This window comes from Protopterus annectens, chromosome 13.part0, assembly GCF_019279795.1.
Source record: "Protopterus annectens isolate FY-2018-M chromosome 13.part0, PAN1.0, whole genome shotgun sequence".
Lineage (NCBI taxonomy): Eukaryota > Metazoa > Chordata > Ceratodontiformes > Protopteridae > Protopterus > Protopterus annectens.
The window spans coordinates 17,565,930-17,590,411 of NC_056747.1; the positions used below are offsets into that span (position 1 = coordinate 17,565,930).

General features: G+C 44.9%; 1 protein-coding gene across 2 annotated transcripts in view; it reads right to left on the reverse strand.

Annotated features, from left to right (window-relative positions):
* SH3GL1 (SH3 domain containing GRB2 like 1, endophilin A2) overlaps positions 1-24,482 on the reverse strand; it is a 1,498,857-nt gene that overhangs the window by 862,654 nt on the left and 611,721 nt on the right. For both annotated transcript variants that reach the window (XM_044090588.1, XM_044090589.1), the window contains exon 3: positions 23,607-23,679. In XM_044090588.1, coding sequence (XP_043946523.1) covers positions 23,607-23,679 — 73 coding nt within the window. The remainder of the gene's footprint in view (positions 1-23,606; positions 23,680-24,482) is intronic.

Sequence of the window (24,482 nt, forward strand, 5' to 3'; positions counted from 1 at the left end):
GGTACTACTGTTGACAAGGCCAGTCTAGAGCTATAAGAATTGCCCTTGTTTATTTCTCCTTTAATTTGAGCAGCACCCCGGGGATGAGAGGTAGAGGAGGAAAAGCACAGTCCGATAGACTGACCCAGGGGAAGGACAGGGCATCCACTTTCCAAGCCATGCAGTGATGCTCCCTGGTGCAGAATTTGCTGAGCTGATGGTTGGTGTGGGAGGCAAAGAGGTCTACCTTTGGAGTGCCCCATTTCTGACTTATTAGGGTGAAGGTTCTTCTGTCGAACTCCCACTCGTGTGGGTCCAGATGATTTCTGCTTAATTTGTCTGTCAGAGTTGACAAAACCTAGTAGGAATTGTCATAACAGGTGGAATTGCATGGCAGAGGCTGTATGCCAAAGGGTTATGGCCAGCCTGTATAGAGGGTAGGAGTGAGTCCCTGCTTGTTGACATACCACATTACAGTGGTGCGGTCTGTTTTGATCATAAGAGCCCCTGGGGAGAGAAGGGGCTTGAAAGATATTAAGGCATGCTGGACAGCCATCATCTCTTTTTGGTTGATGTGCAGTGGGATGTGGGCTCCATTGGCCTTGTATGCACCTGCCGTCTAGGTATGCACCCCAGGCATAGTCTGAGTCTGTGGTGAGGGTCTGGCGGTGGGGGTGGTGAGAAAGGTAGTCCCTTCTTGTGGGAGCATGCTGTTTCCCACCCAAGAAAATATTTTCTGAGGCAAGGAATTATAGGTATAAGAGTCTCCAGGTCTTGAGAGTGTTGACACCAAAGGCTCTTTAGGTACAACTGAAGTTTCCTCATATGCAGTCTGGTATACGGAATGAGTAGTATGCAAGATGCCATAAACCCCAGAGCTTGCAGGATTTTCCTTGCAGACAGCTGGGGCCTGGTGGCTAGTTGAGAGACATAGGTTGTCAGGAAAATTTGTTTCTCAGGTGTAAGGTATGCCATCTGGGATGCTGTGCCCAGACTTGGTCACAGGAAGGTTATCCTTTGGGTATGCACCTGCTTGTATTTCTTTTCATTGACTGTGTACCCTAAAAAGGTTAGGAGGGTATTTACAAAGGCCATGTGCTTGAGCAGCATTTCCCGGCGGTCTGTCTGAATAAGGCAGTCGTCTAAGTATGGGTAAATCTTAATATTGCTTTGTCTGCAAAGGCAATGGCTGGAGCCAGACATTTTGTGAAAACTCTGGGAGCAGTAGATAAGCCAAAGGGAAAATCAGAGAACTGAAAGTGTTGAGATCCTGCCCTGAAGCGGACATATTTCCTGCATAACTCCCTGATAGGAATGTGGAGGTAGGCCTCTTTTAGATCTAGGTTGGCTAGCCAAGCGTCCTTGGAGAGCATGGGTAGCAGCAGCTGGAAGGTGAGCATTTTGAATTTTGGGATCACCAGGAAGGTGTTTAGAATGGAAAGAGCGAGGATGGGGGCCACCAGGCATCCTCTTTTCTGGGTACCAGAAATAGTATGGAGTAGAAACCTTGGCCCATCTGTTCTGCAGGAAAGTAGAGTTGTGTACCTACCATAAATGTAGTGTATTCACTGTTGCAGTCATTACTCTTGGGTTATCCTGCTGGCAGGCTACCCTCAGTCGGCCAGAATTCCAAAGTCTAGGTCCGGCGTCAGTTGCTGTCGCCTCTTCCCTAATGTCAGTGTGCCAGGGGTGTAAAAGATGCAGCCGATGCCATTTTCTTCAGTTTTTCTTGCCCCAGATGTCAGGTGCCCCCAAATTGGTAGGCTGAAAAAAATATGCCAATAAAAATGCATGCACAAATAACATTTCCTTTATCTATAAGCAAATACACCAAATAGGTTGTATAGGATAGAGACGTGCAGATAAGTCCCAGCAAAGATAAGGGGGATGGTGGGTGGGTAACCTGGACTGCAACAGTGAATACACTCAAACATCTACATTTATGGTACATACATGACTGTACTATGTTCATCATGTTTCACTGTTGCAGCCATTACTCTTGGGTTGAATCCCAAAGCTGAGGATGGGTGGCTGGGCTAAATAGGATTAGGAGAGGCTATGAGCCCCTGCAGAACTGCAGTGGCAAAGCCTGCTCTGGACTTAGAGTAAAGAGGTAAGTGGTAGTGCTTTATGAAAGTGTGCACTGAACTCCAAGTTGCAGCCTCTAAGACATCTTTGGTTGGTACTCCTCTGAGGAAGGCTGCTGAAGTGGCTGCTGCTCCGGTGTAATGAGGCCTAATGCCCTTAGGCACTGATTTACCATGTTGAAAATAGCAGAAACGGATGTAATGGCCAATCAATTTAGAAATGGTCTGTTTTGAGATAGCCTTTCCTTGTGATCCTGCAGCATATGACACAAAGTTGCTCAGTCTTTCTGAAAGCTTTAGTTCTGTCCAAGTAGAAGCGTAACTGCCTGTGTATGTCCAAAGAATGCAGAATTTTCTCACCCTTGTTATGTGGATTTGGATAAAAGGTAGGCAAGTGAATGGTTTGGTTGAGGGCCACACTGGATACCACCTTAGGCATGAATGTAGGGTTTGTCCTCAGAGAAACCCTGTCTGGATGAAAAATGATAAAAGGTTCCACAGCCATGAGTGCTTGTAACTCTGAGACTCGACTTGCAGAGGAGGTTATTGCTAGGAGTAGAGCTGTTTTCCAGGATAAGAATTTTATATCTGCTGTTGAAGTTGGCTCGAAAGGAGGTTGTGTGAGTTTTTCCAAAATATAATTGAGGTCCCAGGCCGGAATTGGTGCTCTCCTTGGAGACCAAATGTTTTTGGCCCCTCTGAGGTACTGCCTTGTTAAAGGATGAGAAAGGATAGGTGGTTCCGTATTGTAATGGGCTGAAATGGCAGAGGCATGAATCTTAATAGACGAGAAAGAAAGACCTTTGTTCAGCATCTCAGTTAGGTATTGTAAAATCTGAGGGATATTTGGTACACACGTGTCAATGCCCTGTTCTTGGTTCCAAGCACAGAATCTCTTCCATTTTTCTGCATAAGATTTTCTGGTACTGAGCCTCCTTGCCTCCAAGATAACATGCATAACAGCTTTTGAAAGAGAAGTGTTCTGAATGGCTACATTATCTGCCATGCTCCCAGATTTAAGGTCCTGAGTTGGCTGTGCAGGATCTGATTTGTTTTGTTGGGTCAGCAAGTGAGAAGTTTGAGGCAATATCCATGCTGGACCTTGAGACAAGCTCTTTAGGACTGGGTACCAGTGCTGGTGTGGCCAGTCTGGTGCAATCAGTATCATTTTCGGCTTCTCTTGTCTGAACATTAGGAGTACCCTGGGAAGTAGAGGCAGTGGAAGAAAGGCATATACTGTTAGATTTTTCCAGCTGAAGGATAGGGCGTCCAGTTTCCATGCTTGCTTGTGATAAATCCTTGTGCAAAATCTCTGCAACTGGCAGTTGTGAGGGGAAAGCAAATAGATCTATGTCTGGGCATCCCCATTTCCTTATTATCATGCTGAAGACTTGTGGATCCAGTTTCCATTCATGGGGATTCATGAGGTTTCTGCTTAGTTCGTCTGCCAGAGTATTTGTTTTTCCTGGCAGGAATTGTGCTTGCAAGTGAATTTGAAAAGCCAATGCAGTGTCCCATAAGGTCATTGCTTCTCTGCAGAGGGGGTAGGAATGTGTACCAGGGTAGGAATGTGTACCTCCCTGCTTGTTTATGTACCACATGACCATAGTATTGTCTGTCTATCAGTAGCTGGCCTGGATGAAGCAGGTCCTTGAAAGCTGTCAGGGCATTTTAAACAGCTAGCATCTCTTTTTGATTGATGTGAAGATGCATCTGGTTTACAGGCCATGTACCCTGAATACATTTTCCTGCCATATGGGCCCCCCAGGCATAATCTGATGCATCCGTTGTCAGCATCTGTCTGGCTGTGGGTACACTGAATGGCAGACCCTTGTGGTGACAGGCTTCTGCCCACCATCAAAACTCCTGTTGCGGGCAGGGAATGAGTGCAATTACTGTCTCCAGGCTGTGGCAATACTGAGGCCAAACACTTTTTAGATACCATTGTAGTTTCCTCATATGCAGTCTGGCATATGGAATTAGTAGAATGCAGGATGCCATGAAACCCAGGGCCTGCAGGATTTTCCTTGCAGATAAGTGGGTCTTTGTTGCCAATTTCTTGAAGTAAGAAGTCAGTTGCTTTTGTTTGTCTGGCGTAAGATAAGCCATCTGGGCAGATGTATTTAAGCTTGCACCCAGGAATATTATCTCTTGAGAGGGCACTAGTTTTGATTTCTTTTCGTTTACTGTGTACCCTAGGCCAGTTAGTAATCTTTTTACAAATGCCAGATGCTTTAGAAGAATGTCTTTGTTCTCTGCTTGAATTAGGCAGTCATCCAAATTGGGATATATTTGAATTCCTCTGTCTGCAAAACGCAATTATTGGTGCCAGGCATTTTGTGAAGACCCTGGGCGCAGTACATAAGCCAAAGGGCAGTGCAGAGAATTGGTAGTGCATTGAGCCAGCTATGAATCTGAGTTATCTTCTGCAAGATTGTCTGATTGGGACATGCAGGTATGCCTCTTTTAGGTCCAAAGTTACGAGCCAAGCCTTCTTGCCCAGCATGGGCAGTAGCTGCTGCAGAGTCAACATCTTGAATTTTGGAACTTCCAGAAACGTACTTAGTACAGACAGGTCCAGTATTGGTCTGAAGGTTCTGTCCTTTCTGGGTACTAGGAAAAGTCTGGAGTAAAATCCTTGCCCCTGCTCTTGTTGTGGTACTTGCTGAATGGCCCTCATGTCCATGAGGGATGTAATTTGTTTTTGTGCCTCTGCCCATTGATTGTGTGGCAGGTCTGGCATGCCCTTTGACCTTGGTAGAGTGTGAAAATGGAACCTGTAGCCTTGGGACACTATGTTCAGGACTCATTTGTCTTGGGTAACCATTTGCCAATTTGATGAAAAAAGTGCTAGTTTTCCCCCTAAGAGGGCTGCCAAAAGAAAAGTGCTTGGATCTGGCGGAGGAAAGTCATTGGGACGGTTTCCTGTAAGGTTGTGATTTGACTTCTCCGCTTTTGGAGGTAGGAGCACCCCATTGTTTAGGCCTGTATGAGCCTTGGGGCCGAGATCTGCCTCTGGGATGCCTTTATCTGCCTCTTTGTGGTCTGTCTGACACTGGAAAGGACCAATTTTTAGAAGGCCAGTTCCTGCTAAACCTGGGTGGCTGTACCTGTAAGAAATCCTTGACTGTCTGCATTGATTTTGCTTTATCCTCCATTTTTTTCAAAACTTCTGCTTCAGTACCAAACAAAGTATCATGCTGCAATGGTGCATTTAATAATTTTGCTTTAACATGATCAGGCAGATTCTGTTCCTTTAACAAAGCATGCCTTCTAATAACAGAACCTGTAACAGCGGCCCTGCAGGAGGCCTCCAGAGAATCATAACCACATTGCAAAGTATGCTTTCCCACTTGTTCAGCTGCATGCAATAAATCCTGCAATTCCTTGTTCTCTGAACATTCAGTATTTGTCAACAATTTCTGTTTAAGCAGGGACATTAAATATTGTTGATGTTTAAGCATATGAAACTGACAATTTAAAGCCCTTACAGCCAAGGTAGCAGAAGTGTAGACTTTTCCCCCATCTGTCCAGTGCCCTAGAATCCCTATCAGAGGGGACAGGGTTTTTTGCAGTGGAAGCTTTAACCCCTTTGGGACCCTGAGATATAGTTTCTGGGTCAGCAGCGTGGTTTTTATATAGGAATTTATGAGAATCCGGGACCCTGTAGTATCTGTCTGGCTTAGCAGGTGCAGGGGGTAAAGAGTCAGGGGACAGGCCGGACTCTGAAAATACATCTACAATGTCTAGAACAGGTGGAATAGCAAGGGGTCTGTGCTGAGGAAGTAGCAGAAAGTCTCTAAGCCTTTTCTTAGATTCAGAATAATCTTGGCTCTCCCAGTGGAAATGCTCCCGCATGGTATGCAGGGTTTCCCCAAAAGAATAATCCTCAGGAGGAGAGGCTGAAGGAATGGATTCTTCAGCATCAGAATCCTCATAGGGAAGCATGGAGTAATCCTATTCAGAAGAGGAATCAGGGAAAAGAGAAACCTGATCAAAAGAATCATACTCTGTCTCTTGCCTAGGCTTCTTATCAGGAGGGGGATGGGAACCCCTGATGAAAGTAATTAGGTCTTCGGCCATTTTGACCATCTGTTTTTTAGGCATGGTAGTCAGAGTAGGAGAATGTTGTACTTGTTTCTTTGTCTTTAGAGCTGCTTTAGTCTTTGAAGCTGAAGATGGCTTAATATATAGTTGTGCAGGTCTGAAGACACCCTCAGAAGCCGATGCCTGCTCAGCGGCTCCGGACCCATCTGAGGGAATAATTTCCGAGTGTCCAATACCTTGAGTATCCAGAGGCCCAGTTGGCTCCACGTGGGAGTCGGAAGCGGCCTGTGGCTCTGAGGTAGCGGGAGCCAGGGGCTGTGAAAGCCCCTCACTGAGAACTGGCGATTGGCCTAGCAGAGGCCTCGTCGTCGGTTTTGGACCTCTGATGCCTATCCTTTTCCTTGTCCTTGCATTTTTTGTAAACTCCGGTTGTCGGCTGGTCCGACGGCATTATATAATTAAATCTTCGGCCAAAGTAATGAAATGCAAAATCAAACAGACGCTTAATAGTGTGTTGGTTAAATCTAGCACAAAACCGACAGCTAGCAACGTTGTGATCAGGGCCTAGGCAAGGAATAGAATAAGAGTGAAAATCCTTATGAGATATTTGCTTCCCACAAAAAATACAATTGTTAACTTTTTCTGACATCGGTCTGGAGCAAGAAAAAAGTTTCCCCAACGGGGTACTTAGCTTTAATGAAGACTTCGGTTCTGAAATTCGGATTTGAAAATATCAGAAGTCGGCCGACCGGCACTTGCGAACTGCTTTTGCTTCGGGCACCGTGCGGCAAGAAAGACGGAAGAAAATGGCGTCGGCTGCATCTTTTATACCCCTGGCACACTAACATCAGGGAAGAGGCGACAGCAACAGACACCAGACCTAGACTTTGGAATTCTGGCCGACTGAAGGTAGCCTACCAACAGGATAACCCAAGAGTAATGACTGCAACAGTGAAACACTATGAACATCGTGCTCTACTGCCCTCATAGAGAGCACAGAAAGGATTTGCTTTTGAGCCTCTGCCCACTGATTTGGAGGTAGACCTGGGAACCCTTTTGGGGTTGAAGGGTGTGGAAGGAAAATCTGTATCCCTGTGACAATGTTCAGAAACCAGTGTTCCTTGGTAATGGTAGCCCAGGTGCTTGAGTGAAAGGAGAGTTTTCCTCCTAGGGGTAAATGAAGGTGGTCTGAAGAAGGGGGTGGAGGAGGTGAGTCATTGTGAGTTCTTACCATAAGGGGTGGATTAGAAATCCCTGGTTTTGAAATGGAGGTAGTCCACTGCTCAGAAAGTACAGTTTTGTACCTACCATAAATGTAGATGTCCGATAGGAATGCATCTGCAGTCCTTACAAATGGGTTGTCCTGTCGTCAGGCAGCCCTTCAGTCGGCCGGATTCCAAAGTCTGGGTCTGGCCTCGGCTGGTGTCGCACTTCACCCGACGTCATAGCTGCAGTTATTCGGGTATAAAGGCATCAGCCGACGCCATTTTCCTCAGTGTTTCTTGCCCCAGATGCCAGGTGCCCTCTAGGAAGGCTAAATTTGGATAAATGCAAATGATTCCAAATAGTAGAGAGCAAACAAAAATAAGCATGTATGTACATATATACAAACAAATACACCATAATAGATTCCCCAGCTAGCTACAAGATGGGCAAATACCCTAGGAGTACCACAGAGGGGAAGGAGGGTGGGTAATCCTGACTGCAGATGCATTCCTATCGGACATCTACATTTATGGTAGGTACAAAACTGTACTATGTCCTTCAAGGATGCATCTGCAGTCCTTACAAATGGGTAGAATACCATAGCCAAACTGGGGAGGAGGAGAAATGAAATTATGGTGTAGTTAAGATCCCTTGCAAAACAGCAGTGGCAAAACCTGCTCGGGATCTAGAATATAAAGGTAAATTATAATGCTTGGCAAATGTATGCACGGAGCTCCAAGTAGCAGCCTCTAAAATGTCTTTGGTAGCCACTCCTTGTAGAAAAGCTGTGGTAGTGGCTGTAGCCCTTGTAGAGTGAGGCCTGATGTTTTCTGGAGTTTTCTTCCCATGGTAGGAGTAACAAAATCTAATGCAATTTCCTATCCACTTAGAGATTGTCTGTTTTGAAATTGCTTTTCCTTCCATTCCTGTTGCATATGCTACCAGTAGCTGGTCAGTTTTTTTATTGCCCTTGGTCCTGTCCAGGTAGTAGCGTAATTGTCTATGTACATCCAAGGTATGCAACAGTCTTTCTCCCCTGTTCTGTGGGTTGGGGAAGAATGTAGGTAGGTGGATAGCCTGATTTAAAGATACTCTGGAGATCACCTTAGGCATAAAAGTAGGATTTGTTCTCATGGACACTATCTTGATGGAAGATCAGGAAGGGCTGTACTGCCATTAATGCCTGTAGCTCAAATACCCTTCTTGCTGAAGTGATTGCCAGCAGGAAAGCAGTTTTCCATGATAAGTATTGTAATTCTGCTGTTGCTGCTGGTTCGAAAGGAGGGAGAGTCAATTTTTCTAGCACAAAGTTCAAGTCCCATGCTGGCAATGGTGGCTTCCTAGGTGGTTTTACATTTTTAATTCCTCTCAGAAACTGCCTGAGCAGAGGATGTGAGAAAACTGGAGGATTCAAGTCGTATTTTGCTGAAATAGCTGATGCATGAATCTTAATGGAAGAATAGGACAGGCCTTTGTGGAAGAGCTCTGCCAAGTATTCCAGGATGTTGGCTATGTTTACCAGTGACACATTTTCTCCTTTTGCAGTACTCCAAATGAGATATCTTTTCCATTTTGCTGAATAATTTTTCCTTGTTGAGGGTCTGCGAGCCTCCAAGATAATGTCTTTAACCCTTTGGGATAAATTGGAGTTAATTGGTCTTATGCAATGTTCCAGGCAGTCAGCTGTAGTGTTTTCAGGTTTGGATGCAGGGTGTTGTAGTTGTTCTGTGTTAACAGCAAGGGAACTAGTGGTAGGTGCCATATTTGTTCCCGAGACATGCTCCTCAGTAATGGGTACCAATGTTGTCTTGGCCAGTCTGGAGCTATCAGGATGATCCTTGGGTGGTCCTCTTTGATCTTCAATAGCACCTTGTGCATCAAAGGAAGTGGTGGGAATGCATATGCTGTCAGGTTTTTCCAACTGAAAGATAGGGAGTCCACCTTCCAAGCAAGTGGGTGGTACGTCCTTGTGCAGTATTTCTTTAGTTGGTGACTGCGTGGGGATGCAAATAAGTCTATTTCTGGGAGTCCCCATTTTCTTGTAATGGCTTTGAAGATGTCCGGATGCAGCATCCATTCGTGGGCATCCGTGGTAGTTCTGCTTAGTATGTCTGCTAGAATGTTTTCTTTTCCTGGTACAAAAATTGCTTGTAACTGAATGTTGTAGCTCAGGGCCACATTCCAGAGGTCCATTGCCATCCGGCATAGAGGGTACGAATGTGTGCCTCCTTGTTTGTTGATGTACCACATAACTGTGGTATTGTCTGTCCTTATCAACAGCTGACCTTGTCGAAAAAATGGTCTGAATGTCTGAATTGCCAGTTTTACTGCCAGCATTTCCTTTTGATTTATGTGTAGGTGCAGCTGGTCTTGAGTCCATAAACCTTGTATGCACTTGTCCAGCATGTGGGCCCCCCAACCGAGGTCTGAGGCGTCCGTTGTGATGTTTTGGCTGGGTTCAGTGTTGTGGAAGGGCAGTCCTTTGTTTGATTGACAGGCCTGAGCCCACCATTGGAATTCTTGCTTCAGGCATGGAATTATTGGTATTTGGGTTTCTAGGCTGTGCTTGTGCTGAGACCATAAATTCCTTAGGTACCACTGTAACTTTCTCATATGCAGTCTGGCATGTGGAACCAATATTATGCAGGATGCCATGAAACCCAAGGCTTGCAGGACTTTTCTTGCTGTTAGATGGTTCTGCTTTGTTAATGCCAAGAAGTAGAGAGGGAGTTGCTCCTGTTTTTCTACAGTTAAGAATGCTATTTGTTTCGATGTGTCCAGCTCTGCACCCAAAAAGGTTATCCTTTGGGATGGTATCAGCCTTGACTTTTTTATATTGACTGTATATCCCAGGGCTTGTAGTAGGTAAATGACCCTTTTCAAGTCTTCTGCTAGCTTGTTTTTGTTGTCCGCTTGTATCAGGCAGTCGTCCAGGTAACGGTAGATTTGGATTCCCTGAAGCCTGCAATGAGCAATTACTGATGCCAGGCATTTCGTGAACACTCTGGGCGCAGTAGATAAGCCAAAGGGCAATGCTGAGAATTGATAATGCTCTGATCCTGCAAGAAATCTGAGGTATCTTCTGCAAATTGGTCGTATGGGGACGTGCAGGTATGCCTCCTTGAGATCTAGAGTTACCAGCCAAGACTCCTTGCCCAGCATGGGAAGAAGCTGCTGTAGGGTCAGCATTTTGAATTTTGGAACAATGAGGAATGTGTTTAAAGTGGACAGGTCGAGAATAGGTCTCCATTTGCTTTCTTTTCTTGGTACCAGGAAGAGTCTGGAGTAAAATCCCTTTCTTTGCTCCATAGATGGTACCTTTTCCACAGCTCTCATCCTTAATAATTGAGTTATTTGTTTTAGAGCTTCTGCCTTTTGATTTGGAGGTAGGTTTGGCATTCCTCTCTTCCCTGGTAGAGTATGGAAGCGAAACCTGTAACCTTGGTCTATTGTCTGCAAAATCCACTTGTCTCTTGTGATGTAATGCCAGTTTACTGAAAATAAAGCTAGCTTCCTGCCTAAGGGTGCTTCTAGTTGTTCCCTGGTAGGCGGTGCCAGAGCCAAGTCACTGTGATTGTCCTGTAGTAGTGGTGGTGGCTGTGGCTGCGCCTCGCTGGTTGTTACCCTGCCACTGGCGTCCCCTGTAGGCACCCCTGGATTGACTTCTGCCTCTTGAACGCCTATTCCTGCCACTCTGAGCTCTGGAGGAGTCTGGAAAGGACCAATTTTTGGAGGGCCAATTCCTGCTAAACCTTGGAGGTTGGTCCTGTAAGAAATCTTTCACTGTTTGGACAAATTTTGCCTTCTCTTCCATCTTCTTCAGCACCTGTTGTGCAGGAGAGCCAAACAAATTGATCTTGTCCATGGGAGCATCTAGTAGTTTTGATTTGACATGGTCTGGTAAAGCCTGCTCTTTTAACCATGCATGCCTTCTGATAACTGTGCCAGTCATGGCTGATCTAAAGGAAGCCTCCAGTGCATCATAGCCGCATTTTTAGGAATGATTACTGACCTGCTGTATGTTATGTACCATTTCCTGAACAGATTTTTTGTCTAATGGTTCATCCGTGGACAGCTTTTTGGTTAACTGATCTAGCATAAATTCTTGATACTGGATCATGGGGAATTGACAGTTCAAGGCCCTAGCTGAAAGAGTAGCAGAAGTGTAAACTTTTTTACCCCATCTCTCTAAGGACCTGGATTCCCTTTCAGAGGGGAGGGGGTTTTTGGCAGAGGTAGCTGCTACAGCCTTAGGTCCCTGGGAGATAGTCTCGGGATCTGCAAAAGGAGCCTTATACAAATGGTAATGCGTGTCCGGGACCCTGTAGTACCTATCGGGCTTTGCAGGGGCCGGAGGTAGTGAATCAGGAGCAGTACAAGCATCATTAAATGCATCATCTACAACAGAAAGAACTGGAGGTATGGCTAAAGGCCTATGTTGTGGTAAATGCAGAAAAGTTCTAAGCCTTTTTCTAGAGTCTGAAAAATCCTGGCCCTGCTACTGAAATTGTTCCCTCATAGCATGCAAGGTTTCCCCAAAGGAAAATTCCTCAGGCGGAGAGGCAGAAGGAATGGACTCTTCAGCATCAGAATCTTCATAAGGGGAGAAAGGAGCCTCTGGAGGGTCTGTATTATGAGTCATCAGAGGAATCATCTGTAGAAACTGGCTCAGGGGGCTCTGCTCTAGGCCTCTTCTCTGGAGGTGGTTGAGAGGCCCTGTCTGGGTGAGGTTGGGATCCCCGGATTAAAGAAATGAGATCCTCTGCTAGACTAAGCATTTGTGAACTAGAGCTAGGCCTGTGAGAGGGGGTCTTAGCAGGCACAGATTTAGTAGTTTTAGCTGCTTTAGCCCTGGCAAAGGCCTTAATGGACATGGTTGCAGGTGGCCTAGCAGCTCCACGTGCAGGGGTTGAAATATCCAAGGGAATAGTGTCAGATAATTCCTGAGAAACTGCAAGAGCAGGAGGGATTTCCGAAGCCGATTCCACCAGGTTGGAAGGGGCCTCGGTAGGAGGTAAGTTTTCGGCTGAAGGAAGAACCGCTTGCTCGGTTTCAGCCGAAACCGAGACACTCACGGTTGGCTTAACCGCGGTTTCGGCCGAAACCGCGGACCGCGAGTGTCGGTCCTTTTCCTTGCACTTTTTAGATATTTGCATAGTCGGAGGATCCGACGGCATAATGTAAGCAAAATCGGAGCCGAAAAACTCCTCAGCAAATTCCGACCGACGTCTAAGCGTCCGTCGGTTAAAAGAAGCACAGGCTAGACAAGCAGCTACGTCGTGGTCTGGGCCTAAACAAGGTAAGCAGTAAGAGTGGAAATCTTTATGAGGTATTTGTTTCCCACAAGTTAAACAGTTATTCACTTTTTCTGACATCGGCTGAGGCAAGAAAGAGTCCCCAACGGGGTACTTAGCTTTTAGTAGTAGAAGTATTCGGTAGTAGTAATCTCTGGTTCTGACCGACCGGCACTTGCGAACAGCTTCTGCTTCGGGTGCCACGCGGCAAGAAAGACTGAGGAAAATGGCGTCGGCTGATGCCTTTATACCCGAATAACTGCAGCTATGACATCGGGTGAAGTGCGACACCAGCCAAGGCCAGACCCAGACTTTGGAATCCGGCCGACCAAAGGGCTGCCTGATGACAGGACAACCCATTTGTAAGGACTGCAGATGCATCCTTGAAGGACATCTCTGCATTCCTTGTGGCTGCTGTCTGGGGGTATGTTTCCATGATGCCTAGGCTGGGCTGGTTTACTGGGAGCAGGAAAGGACCAGTGTTTGGAGGGACAATGCCTGCTGAACCTAGGGAGCTGGACCTGCAAGAAATCCTTACCTGCTGGCATAGATTTTGCTTTTTCGTCCATCTTTTTTTTAATAATTCTTCTGCCTTAGGGCCAAATAAGTTTTGTGCAAGGGGGCATCCAACAATTTAGATTTGACGTGGTCTGGCAGGGGCTGTTCCTTAAGTGACTGCTGCCCTGCAAGAAGCTTCTAGGGCGTCAAAACTGTAGTGCAAGGTGTGTTTAGTTACTTGACTTACAGAATGCATTAACTCTTGTAAATCTTCAGATTCTGCCCAACCAGGAAAGGAAGACTTTTGTTTAAGGAGTTCCAAAGTATACTGCTGAAATTTCAGCATATGGAACTGACAATTTAGTGCCTGTTCAATGCTCGGGAATCCGTCTGAGGGGGTGGGATGTTTAGCAGAGGTTGCTTTAATCCCTTTTGGCCCTTGGGAAATGACCTCAGGATCAGCTGCAGGATTTTTAAAAAGATATTTGTGTGAGTCAGAGACTCAAGTAGTACCGGCCTGATTTTCTGGGAGCTGGAGGAAGGGCATCAGGAGTCCAGCTGGATTCGAGAGAAACATCCTGCACAACATCCAGGATTGGGGGGATGGCCAAGGGTCTTTGCTGTGGAAGATCTAGAAATTCCCTGAGTCTTTCTTGGACTGAGGGTAGTCCTGACTCTCCCACTGGAAATGGTCCCTTAAAGTATGCAGGGTTTCCCAAAGGAAAAATTCTCTGGGGGAAGAGGCTGAAGGAATGGAATCCTCTACATCAGAATCCTCATAAGTGGAGAGGGGTTGCATGTCTTTATATTCAGATGCATCAGATTTCATCTAACTCTTGTTCAGATAAAACTACAGGGGACAGATCTCTCTTCTTTTGGAGGGGGTAGCTTGGCTTCCCCTGATAAGCACGATAAGGTCTTCCGTCATTTTAAGCATTTGAGACTGAGGCAAGGTGGCAGGTGCTTGAGAGTGGGTCATCTGTTTCTTGGGTGTGGTTCGTACCCTGGGCCTAAGAAACTGTCATTTTTTAAATAAACATTAGTCGCGAAAAAAGACTGTTTGTGTCGGGATTCAGTAGTGCAAAGGACTTTCTCGGAAGCCGGAGCCTGCTCAGCGGCTCCAGACCCATCCAAGGTACAGACGACCGCAGGATCCTTAGTCAAAGAAGAGTTTTGCTGCATACTGGACTCTAAAAGGGTCTAGGTAGCAGCCTGCAAATCAACAGAAGCGGGCATCAGGGGCTGCAAAAGCGCCTCACTGAGTACCAGAGAACTGATGCCTAGCTTAAAGAAAGCGTCTGTAGGTTTGAACCTGTGCGGTCTGTCTCTGTCTTTATCTTTAGGTTTTTTTAGATCATCTGCTGTCGGATGGCTTACCGAAGCCATATCGGAATTCGAAGACTGTAAGCGAAAATATCTGTTCACAGTAAGGGCCAGACGATGGATAGTTCTGGCGGTGAACAAAGCACAGAAGCGACAATGGGGTACGTTGTGGTCTGGGCCTAAACAAGTGACACAGTAAGACTGGAAGTCTCGGTGTGGTATTTGCTTTCCACAGGCGAGACAATTCACTTTTTCTAACATCAGTTAGTGCAAAAAAAAAAGGATCCCCAACAAGGTACTTAGCTTTAGAAGACTTCAACTTCAATTCGGTAGACAAAAACTCAGGTAGCGGCCGACTGGCACTTATGCGAACTGCTTCTGCTTCGGGCTCCACGGCAAAAAAGACTGATGTAATGGTGTCAGCTACCTTATTTTATACTACTGACTACCCGACGTCAGTCCTCAAGCGACAGCAACTGACGCAGAAATACCAAGTCTCTGGTATTCGGGCCAGCCAAGGGGTACCCTGGCAGGAATAGCCCAAATGTGATGACTGCAACAGTGAAATGCAAAGAACATGTACATAGCAGAACTGTCCGTCTGAGACCACAGCAAAGGGGTGTATGACTCAGTTTCTTTAGAAACCTCTTCAGTTAAAAGAAAAATTACTAAAAGGGGAGATCTGTGCAAGAGGATTCAACAGCCATGGTCATGAGCTCTAATACCTTAAGACAATGGTTTTCAAAAAAACAGTTTTAAGGAATTGAGCCTACTTATGACTGTTTTGGGAGCCAATGATAAGCAAGTGTCACAGAACTGGACATGAGGACTCTCCCTAAGGCAGAAAATACAAGCTGTGTGAGGGTTCCTACTATCTGTCTTCCAAATACTCCTTTCCCTTCCCTGACAAAAACAAGCTACACATGGATAACACTTTTCACGGAAAAGCTAGAGGAAGGGCTCCAATGAGGTACTTATCCCCAAAAAATTTAGCTGCAAGCAAACCACAATATTACAGCAGCCACAATGAAGAAATGTCTGTTAACAGCACCAACTGAGGCCACCACTGGTAAGGGTCTTTCCAAGCCTTGCAGATAGCAAAGAAAATTTAAGAAGTTGCAACAGAACAGTAGAAAGTCTCTAAGAATGTGTGCTGGGGATGAAGTGTGAAAATGTCCACAGTCTCTACTTTCATATAAATTCAAGAATTTCTTCAAACTGTAAGTCATCGAGAGGGGAAGCTCACTCATTCCCATTGCCTGGGCAGGGAACACCAGACAGAACAGGAAAGATGCTTTTGCTTGCATTGGCATTTCACCAGACTCCTCACCGGAAAATTGACCAAGAACTAAGAATTGTTTGCAGAACCAGACTTCTGGCTGTGAGGTTTCAGAAGGTCATCTGATCCTAAAGCACCTGAAGACTCAGAATGAAGCAGAACAAAGACAGCAACTTGGGTAGCAGCCACAATGCAGCCCCTTGTACTGAAGGGCACAAACCATGTGTCAGAATGGACTCCAGAAAGCCTGCAGAGATTAAGGACATCTGTTCCTAGGCCAACAGTAACTGCATCGCAGGGAAGGGATCCAACAGCCCTTGTATCAAGGCTCTCCGCACTGAAAGGTCAAAGGCAAACAACAGTGCTACATAAAGCAGCACCAAACGAATTTGTCAGACATTTTGCTAAAGGGACTACTGACACCACAGGTACTGGTGCTGGAACAGCTGGCAAAGGCAAGACCGATGTCAAATACACAAACTTTTGTGTTCTGGATGTCAGGGAGGGAGACAGATGGCACCAAGGCATCTGTCAGTGTCAGCAACAACTAAGGCTGGGGGCAACCAACTTTCTGCTCAATTGACAGTGAAACAAGAACCAAACAGGAATAGGCCAAATCACGACCATCTACCCTGGAAGCAAAGGAGGATGGGATAAAGCTGAAACACCTAGGTTTGCATCAATGCCTCAAACATTTTGGAACAGTTGCAGTCAACAATAACAAATTAATGGGAGAACATTGATTGCAGTCAACAATAACAAATTAATGGGAGAACATTGATTGCACAGGTCTTTAACAAGGAACACTGGCTCAGTTATCAAAAATCACAAGTGAAAATACCTTTGTCCAAAGAAAAATATTTTCTTTGCTCATTACTTTGTTTTTATCAGTAGGAAACTCAGAACAAGACCTACCAGAACCATCCTTACTTCTGGAACATTTACACTTGGGTTGCTGAAACTCAAAGATGTAGAAGGGTCCCCTTCCCCTGGCCTGTCTTCACCCAACAATCATTTTAAAATAATCATGGTCTCAAAATGTCCACTTATCAAAACTAGCACAAATACTGCATTCTGTATCTAAATGCCCAAATACAAAACAAGTCAAGCATAAGGTATGGAGTTCTTGGGGGAAGACTTCTGTTACAGCAAATTGCACTTTCTAATTCAGTGTTCTCTGTGGTTAAAAAGAGGAAAAGTACAGTTTTGTACCTACCATAAATGTAGATGTTCGAGGATCCACATTGCTGCAGTCCTAACTATTGGGTAGTCCGCTGTCCAGTCGGCCCGAATACCAAAGTATATGGCTGACGTCGGTCACGGCGCATTAGAGTGACGTCAGTACGTCAGGGTACTAATGCGCATGACCGACGTCATATCCTCAGTCTTTTCTTGCCCCAGATGTCAGAAGACCCTAAAAAGACAGGGCCAAAACCAAAACACACCAAACATACCTGCACCAAAAAGATATACAATATATACAAAGGTACCAGAATATAATCTCACCTACACAACCACTCCTAAACACAGAGGGGAAGGAGGGAGGGTAAATTGGACTGCAGCAATGTGGATCCTCGAACATCTACATTTATGGTAGGTACAAAACTGTACTATGTTCTTCATTCCACATTGCTGCAGTCCTAACTATTGGGTAGAATCCCAAAGCAGAGGTAAGGGAGGCTGGCAAATCATAAGGAAGCAGGAGCTGATAACATGCCTTGCAAAATAGCTGTGGCAAAACCAGCCCTAGACTTAGAGTAGAGAGGAAGGTGGTAATGCTTAGAGAAAGTATGCACTGAACTCCAAGTAGCTGCCTCCAGAATATCCTTAGTTGCCACCCCCCTTAGAAATGCTGTTGAAGTGGCAGTAGCCCTAGTGGAATGAGGCCTTATCCCCGCTGGAATCTCTTTGCCATGATGGGAATAACAAAATGCAATGCAAAACCCAATCCACCTAGAAATAGTTTGTTTTGACACAGGCTTGCCCTGCGAACTCAAAGCAAAAGAAACAAACAACTGCTGAGACTGTCTAAAATCCTTAGTCCTGCTTAAATAGTAACGCAATTGCCTGTGTACATCTAAAGTGTGCAAAATCTTTTCCCCTTTATTTTGGGGATCTGCATAAAAAGTAGGCAAATGAATAGTTTGGTTTAAAGCCACACTAGAAACCACCTTAGGCATAAAGGAAGGATTAGTACGTAATGATACCCTATCCTTATGAAAATCAAAAGGCTCAACCGCCATAAGGGCCTGTAACTCAGAAACCCTTCTTGCAGAAGTAATGGCCAACAAAAAAGCAGTCTTCCAAGACAAGTATTTCAGGTCAGCAGTAGCTGCAGGCTCAAAAGGTTGTAGAGTAAGTTTCTCCAACACAAAATTGAGATCCCAAGCAGGAGTAGGAGCTCTACGTGGGGTCTTATATTCTTTGCCCCCCTAAGAAATTGCTTGAACAAAGGATGTGAAAACAATGGTGGGTCACAATCATAGTGAGCTGAAATTGCTGCAGCATGAATCTTAATGGAAGAGAAAGACAAACCTTTGTCCAATAACTCAGTAAGATATTGAAGAGCCACACTCAAATTAGGCTCAAATCTCCAAATTCTTTGCTGCAGTCCAAAATAAAAATCTCTTCCATTTTTCTGCGTACACTTTCCTTGTACTAGGTCTTCTTGCTTCCAAAATCACATTTAAAACTTGTTGAGGAAGTTGAGACCTGCTGTCTTTCAAAACAGAATATGCCAGGCTGTTAGATGAAGAGTTTGAAGCTTGACATTGAGCAGATGACCGTCCCTCTGAGACAATAGGTGTGGAATCAAGGGTAAAGGCCATGGAGGCTTCCTTACCAGACTCCTCAGTAATGGGTACCAGTGCTGCCGAGGCCAATCTGGAGCTATTAAAATCATCCTTGGCTTGTCTTGTCTGATCTTTAGAAGCACCTTTGGGAGAAGAGGCAGAGGTGGAAAAGCATACACATGAAGATTTTTCCAACTGAAAGAAAGAGCATCCACTTTCCAAGCTGTGTGATGAAATCCCTTCGTGCAAAACTTTGGCAGCTGGTGGTTTAGTGGAGAAGCGAACAGATCTATGTCTGGAGTTCCCCATGACACTGTCAATTTTTGAAATACATGAAGATCCAGTTTCCACTCGTGGGGATCCATGATTTGTCTGCTTAACACATCTGCTAAGGAGTTCTGTGCTCGGGGCAGAAACCTTGCCTGAAGAGTTAGTTGCAAGCTGAGCGCAGTCTCCCATAAAATCATTGATTGCCTGCACAATGGGTAAGAATGTGTTCCCCTTGTTTGTTGATGTACCACATGACAGTTGTGTTGTCTGTTAGAATCAACACCTGCCCTGGAAGAAGTAACTCCTTGAAAGCCATTAATGCAAACTGGACTGCCAACATCTCTTTCATGTTGATATGTAGATGCTGTAGTCTGGCAGGCCACTTGTCTTGTATCCACTTTCCATCTAGATGAGCTCCCCAAGCAATGTCTGAGGCATCTGTCGTTAGAATCTGACTTGCCTCTGGCCGGGTCACAGAGAGTCCCTTGTTTAGGTGACATTCCTGAGCCCACCACAAAAATTCCTTTTGAATGCAAGGTATTATTTGAATGACAGTGTCCAAATCCTGGCAGTGCTGTGTCCATAGATTTTGAGATACCATTGTAGCTTCCTCATATGCAGTTTGGCATTGGGAAGCACCAGAATACAAGATGCCATGAACCCTAAGGCTTGAAGGACTGTCCTTGCAGTCAGCCCGGACTGAAGAGATAATTGATGGAAGTAACTGGAAAGATTCTTTTGTTTGTCCGGGGTTAAAAGGCCATCTGGGCTGCTGTATTCAGTCTCACACCCAGAAAGCACATGTCTTGAGAGGGTACTAGACTGGACTTTATTTCGTTCACAGAATACCCTAGGCATCTTAGCACTGCTATGACATATTCCAAATGCTGTAGAAGGTCTTCCTTTTCTTGAGCCAGAATCAGGCAGTCGTCCAAGTAAGGATAGATTTGAATTCCTTTTAGCCTGAAGTAAGCTATCACTGGAGCCAGAACCTTTGTGAATACTCTGGGCGCAGTAGATAAGCCAAAGGGCAATGCAGAGAACTGATAATGAGAATTTCCAGCTCGAAAACGCAGATACTTTCTGCAACTTAGTCTTATAGGCACATGAAGGTAAGCTTCCTTGAGATCTAAAGTTACCATCCAGTGATCTTTGCCCAGCAGAGGTAAAAGCTGTTGTAACGTCAACATTTTGAACTTTGGAATGTCCAGATAAGTGTTGAGGATAGATAAATCCAAAATTGGTCTCCACGTGTTCCCCTTCTTTGGTACCAGGAACAGGCGAGAATAAAATCCTAGGCCCCTTTCTGGCACAGGAACTGACTGAATGGCTCCTATTTGGAGTAACAGAGAAATTTGTTTGCGAGCCTCTGTTCTTTGTAGAGGAGGAATGTCTGGCATGCCTTTGAAAGGAGGCAAGGTATGGAAATAAAACCTGTAACCGTGGTGAATGATATCCAGAACCCATTTGTCTTGGGTAATTAAATCCCAATTTTCTTTGAAAAGAGACAGTCTTCCTCCTAGAGGTGCCGCCAGGCGAGAATGTACTGGCAGCTGAAAAGGCAGGTCATTGGGTCTGCTTACGAAAGGACTGACCCCTGCCCTCACCAGAAGTCTGAGCAGGTGAACTCCCTGTCCTAGGCCTAAAAGAACCTTGAGCTCTGCCCCTACCACGTCTAGACCTACCCCTAGACTGGGAATCATAAGCAGGATAAGTCCACCCCTTAGTAGGCCAATTTCTACTAAACTCGGAGGCTGCACCTGCAAAAATCCTTAACAGTTTGCATAGACTTAGCCTTGTCCTCCATTTTCTTTAAAACTGCTTCCACAGGCGAACCAAACAACACATCAGACTGTAAAGGAGCATCCAAAATCCTTGTCTTAACATGCTCAGCTAAGTTCTGATCTCTCAACCAGGCATGCCTACGAAGAACAGAACCAGTGGCAGCCACCCTCGAGGAGGCCTGCACAGCATCAAAACCACACTGCAAAGAATGCTTTCCCACTTGTTCAGAAACATGAACTAGATCCTGCAGCTCTTTACACTCAATACCTTCAGCCAGAGCATCCACCTTAGACTTCAATTGTGAAAGGAGATAATTCTGATATTTTAACATATGAAACTGACAATTCAACGCCCTCATGGCTAAAGTGGAAGAAGTGTACACTTTCTTTCCCCATCTATCCAAAGCCCTTGCCTCTTTATCAGGAGGAACAGGATTTTTAACCACAGAAGCCTTCACACCTTTAGGCCCCTGAGAGACAGTTTCTGGGTCCGCCCTAGGACTCTTAAAAAGATACTTATGGGCTGCAGGCACCCTATAGTACCTATCCGGTTTAACTGGGGCAGGAGGCAAAGAATCAGAAGAGAAATCTTGACCTTCCCATTTAAAATGCTCCCTCATGGAATGCAGGGTCTCTGAAAAAGAAAAATCCTCAGGAGGCGAAGCTGAAGGAGTAGAATCATCCACATCAGAATCAGAATAAGGAGGAAACTCCTGCAAGTCCTCAGCAGAAGACTCAGAAGCCTCCGAACATTGCTCAAAACTCTCAAACTCAGGTTCCACCCTAGGCCTCTTATCAGGAGGGGGCATAGAACCTCTAATCATAGTAATCAAATCCTCTGCCATTTTTAGCATATGTTTCTTAGGCAAAGACCCTGAAACACTAGGAGAAACCCCCACAGAAGCTAAAGTAGGCCTGCCTCTTAAAGAAGCCTTGGCAACAGAAGGCGAGGCCCTAACCACCTTAGGAAGAGAAGGAAGAACAGCCACCTGAAAAGCCCCTTCAGCCTGGCATACTTCCTGAGAGGACACATCCTGCAACAATACAGTTTCTCCCTGAGACTCCAAAGAAACTCCTGGCAGAACCTCCGGCTCCACTGAGCCCTCTAAAGAACCGACGTCCGGGACTGTCGGTTCTTCCCCTAGGCTTCGCTGCTTTGTCCTTGCGCTTTTTGGCTGAAGCGGGCGGCGGAGCATCCGACGGCATTTTATAATTACAACGCTTCCCAAACACTAACCTGGCACAGTCTAACCTTCTCTTAATAGTGCGTTTGTTAAATCTAGCACAAGAGCGGCATCCAACAACGTCGTGCTCAGGCCCTAAACAAGGTATACACAAAGTATGGTAATCCCTATGAGGTATCTGTTTCCCACAAGAAATACAGTTATTCACTTTTTCTGACATCCGGTTAAATACTGAGGCAAGAAAAAACCAAAATATTCCCCAACGGGGTACTTAGCCAACTTTGATTCGGTCTGAAACTCTGACTTCAGAAACTTTCAGAACGCCAACCTGCACTCGCAAAATTGCTTCTGCATCGGACCATGCGGCAAAAAAGACTGAGGATATGGCGTCGGTCATGCGCATTAGTACCCTGACGTACTGACGTCAGTCTAATGCGCCGTGACCGACGTCAGCCATATACTTTGGTATTCGGGCCGACTGGACAGCGGACTACCCAATAGTTTGGACTGCAGCAATGTGGAATGAAGAACATCCACAATAGACAAACTAAAAACAAAACCAGAAACAGTAGCCAAATCTAGAGTACCAACTATCCACCTACTAGCAACAATTCACCATAAAAAGAAGGTCAGGAAAATGAGGTTTACAACCTAAACAAAATAACTTAAAACTTATCCACAAGCAAGAAAACACTGACCCTGAATGAAGAAAAACTACTGCAAAAGAAAAAAAATCAAAAAGCAAAAACTCTGTAGAGTCTAGAGGTTTTTTTTTTACCAATGTTAGGTACCTGAGCAGCAAAAGGAATCGGGAGAGTCCGGGCATAGTGGACAGAAGTGGCAACCTGGGAAATTTTTTTCCAAAGCTGACTTAAGCTTGTGGTTAAGTCCTAAAGGCTGAAAACAAAATGGATTTTTATTTATTTTTTTATTTTATTTTACATTTGTTGACCGGGATAGTCAGACTGGATGCATGTCCATTTTCAGCGGAGACCCGGGGAGAAAAGCTCCAAGGGTAAGCAGATACAGCATTACATAATACCAGCATTACATATTACAAACAGATTATTTACAGAGATTACATAAGTAAGCAAGTTAAACAAGTTCCACAGGTTAAAGTTAGTCCTGAGCACAAGTCAGGATTAAATTATATTACACAGTAAAGTGGTTAACAGATTTTTACACATTCGAGTTAGCCAGGCTTGATACATTGACATATCTTAGACATTTCAGTTACTTCACGAAATAAGTTATAAGCAAGCGTCATGTACAAAAACCAATGTACAGACACAAAATAAAGCTTTCTTTTTCAGGTCAATCTAACACATGCAATGCTTTAGCAGACATACTGCAAATAATGCCGTCTTCTGGTAGGCTGTTGGCTGTAAAATTAACAGCGATTTACAATGATGTACACAAAAGTGGGAGTGTCAGAATAAATGGAACCAGTAGCCCTCCCTAGAAATAAAGGAGGAATGGCTTTCTTTTTCAAGTTTGCATCATGGCAATGGATGTGCTGTGCTTATGTTACTTCACAAAGTCAAGCCATTCCATGAACCACAAACAGCTCCGCAGCATAAGGGTCCTCTACCCATCGCTCCTCAGAAGTGCCCAAAGAATGTTCCATTCATATGAAGCACAGCGGCAGATATGGCTGAACATAAATCCTTCATTTCTTTAAAAGGCAACACCGCTTACTGGCCTATATTGTTAGCAAAACTTAAGAAACAAGACTAGCAGCAGAAATGACTGAACGTAAAGCTGAGTAGGTATATTTTATGCATGCAAGAATATTATGAAAGACGGTACTTTCCTGTTCCGACGGACTTCATAGCAAACGATAAAACAAAAGACATCTGTTACCTGGATTTGGCTGCAGGTATTCTGTGGTCTTCGTCAAAACTTCAACTACAGCTTTGCTGGTGACATCAACTTTCTGTTAAAGGAAAAAAGTTTATGTTTCGATCTATGTACATCTAGAACGTACTGTTAAAAATTAATGACGGCTACATACAGATATTACATTCACATCTGTTTACAAGGCAGGCTGCTAAAGAGATTTCACTTCGCAACAACCACAACCAAATGGCAGAAGGTTAACATCAAAGTGGATCCCTCAAGCAGGCTATTACTATAAAACAGCGGGTCGCAGCATTATGCATAAAGTAGTACATCAGCAGTGCATCATGGGATAGGAACACAAGTACTTACATAAACCGGATGATACAGAGTGTGAGACAGGAAAACCAGTGCAAGAAAGTTGCAAGGAGATTGCGCAGGCTCAGTTAGAATGTGGAAAACCCAAGTTAAACCAAGCGGTACATTCCAGTCTAAACCTATGCATTTACAAGACCAACTTAACAGAGGTGTAGTTGTACATGGATACCTACATTTGGTCAAAAAGCACTGTTACCCCTTCAGTAAGGTGAAACAAGCACTTCTCCTGAAAATGCTGACATTTTCAGCATCTCTGCAACACACACACAAACACACACACACACACACACACACAAATACAGGAAGTGAAACAGAAGAATGCCACATCACCTACGTTTCTTCTTTTGCGTTTATCTTGGAGAGAAGCTAAAAGAAAGGTAGGTGTCGGAGAACTCCTGCCTGTACAACGTACTAAGACAGCGGTAGAAATGAGCTCCCACAGACAGCCAGATTCTCCTCCTCCCAGCAAAAGATTTGTTTTCATGGCTTAAGAACAGCAGAACAAATTCAGCGCATCAGCGC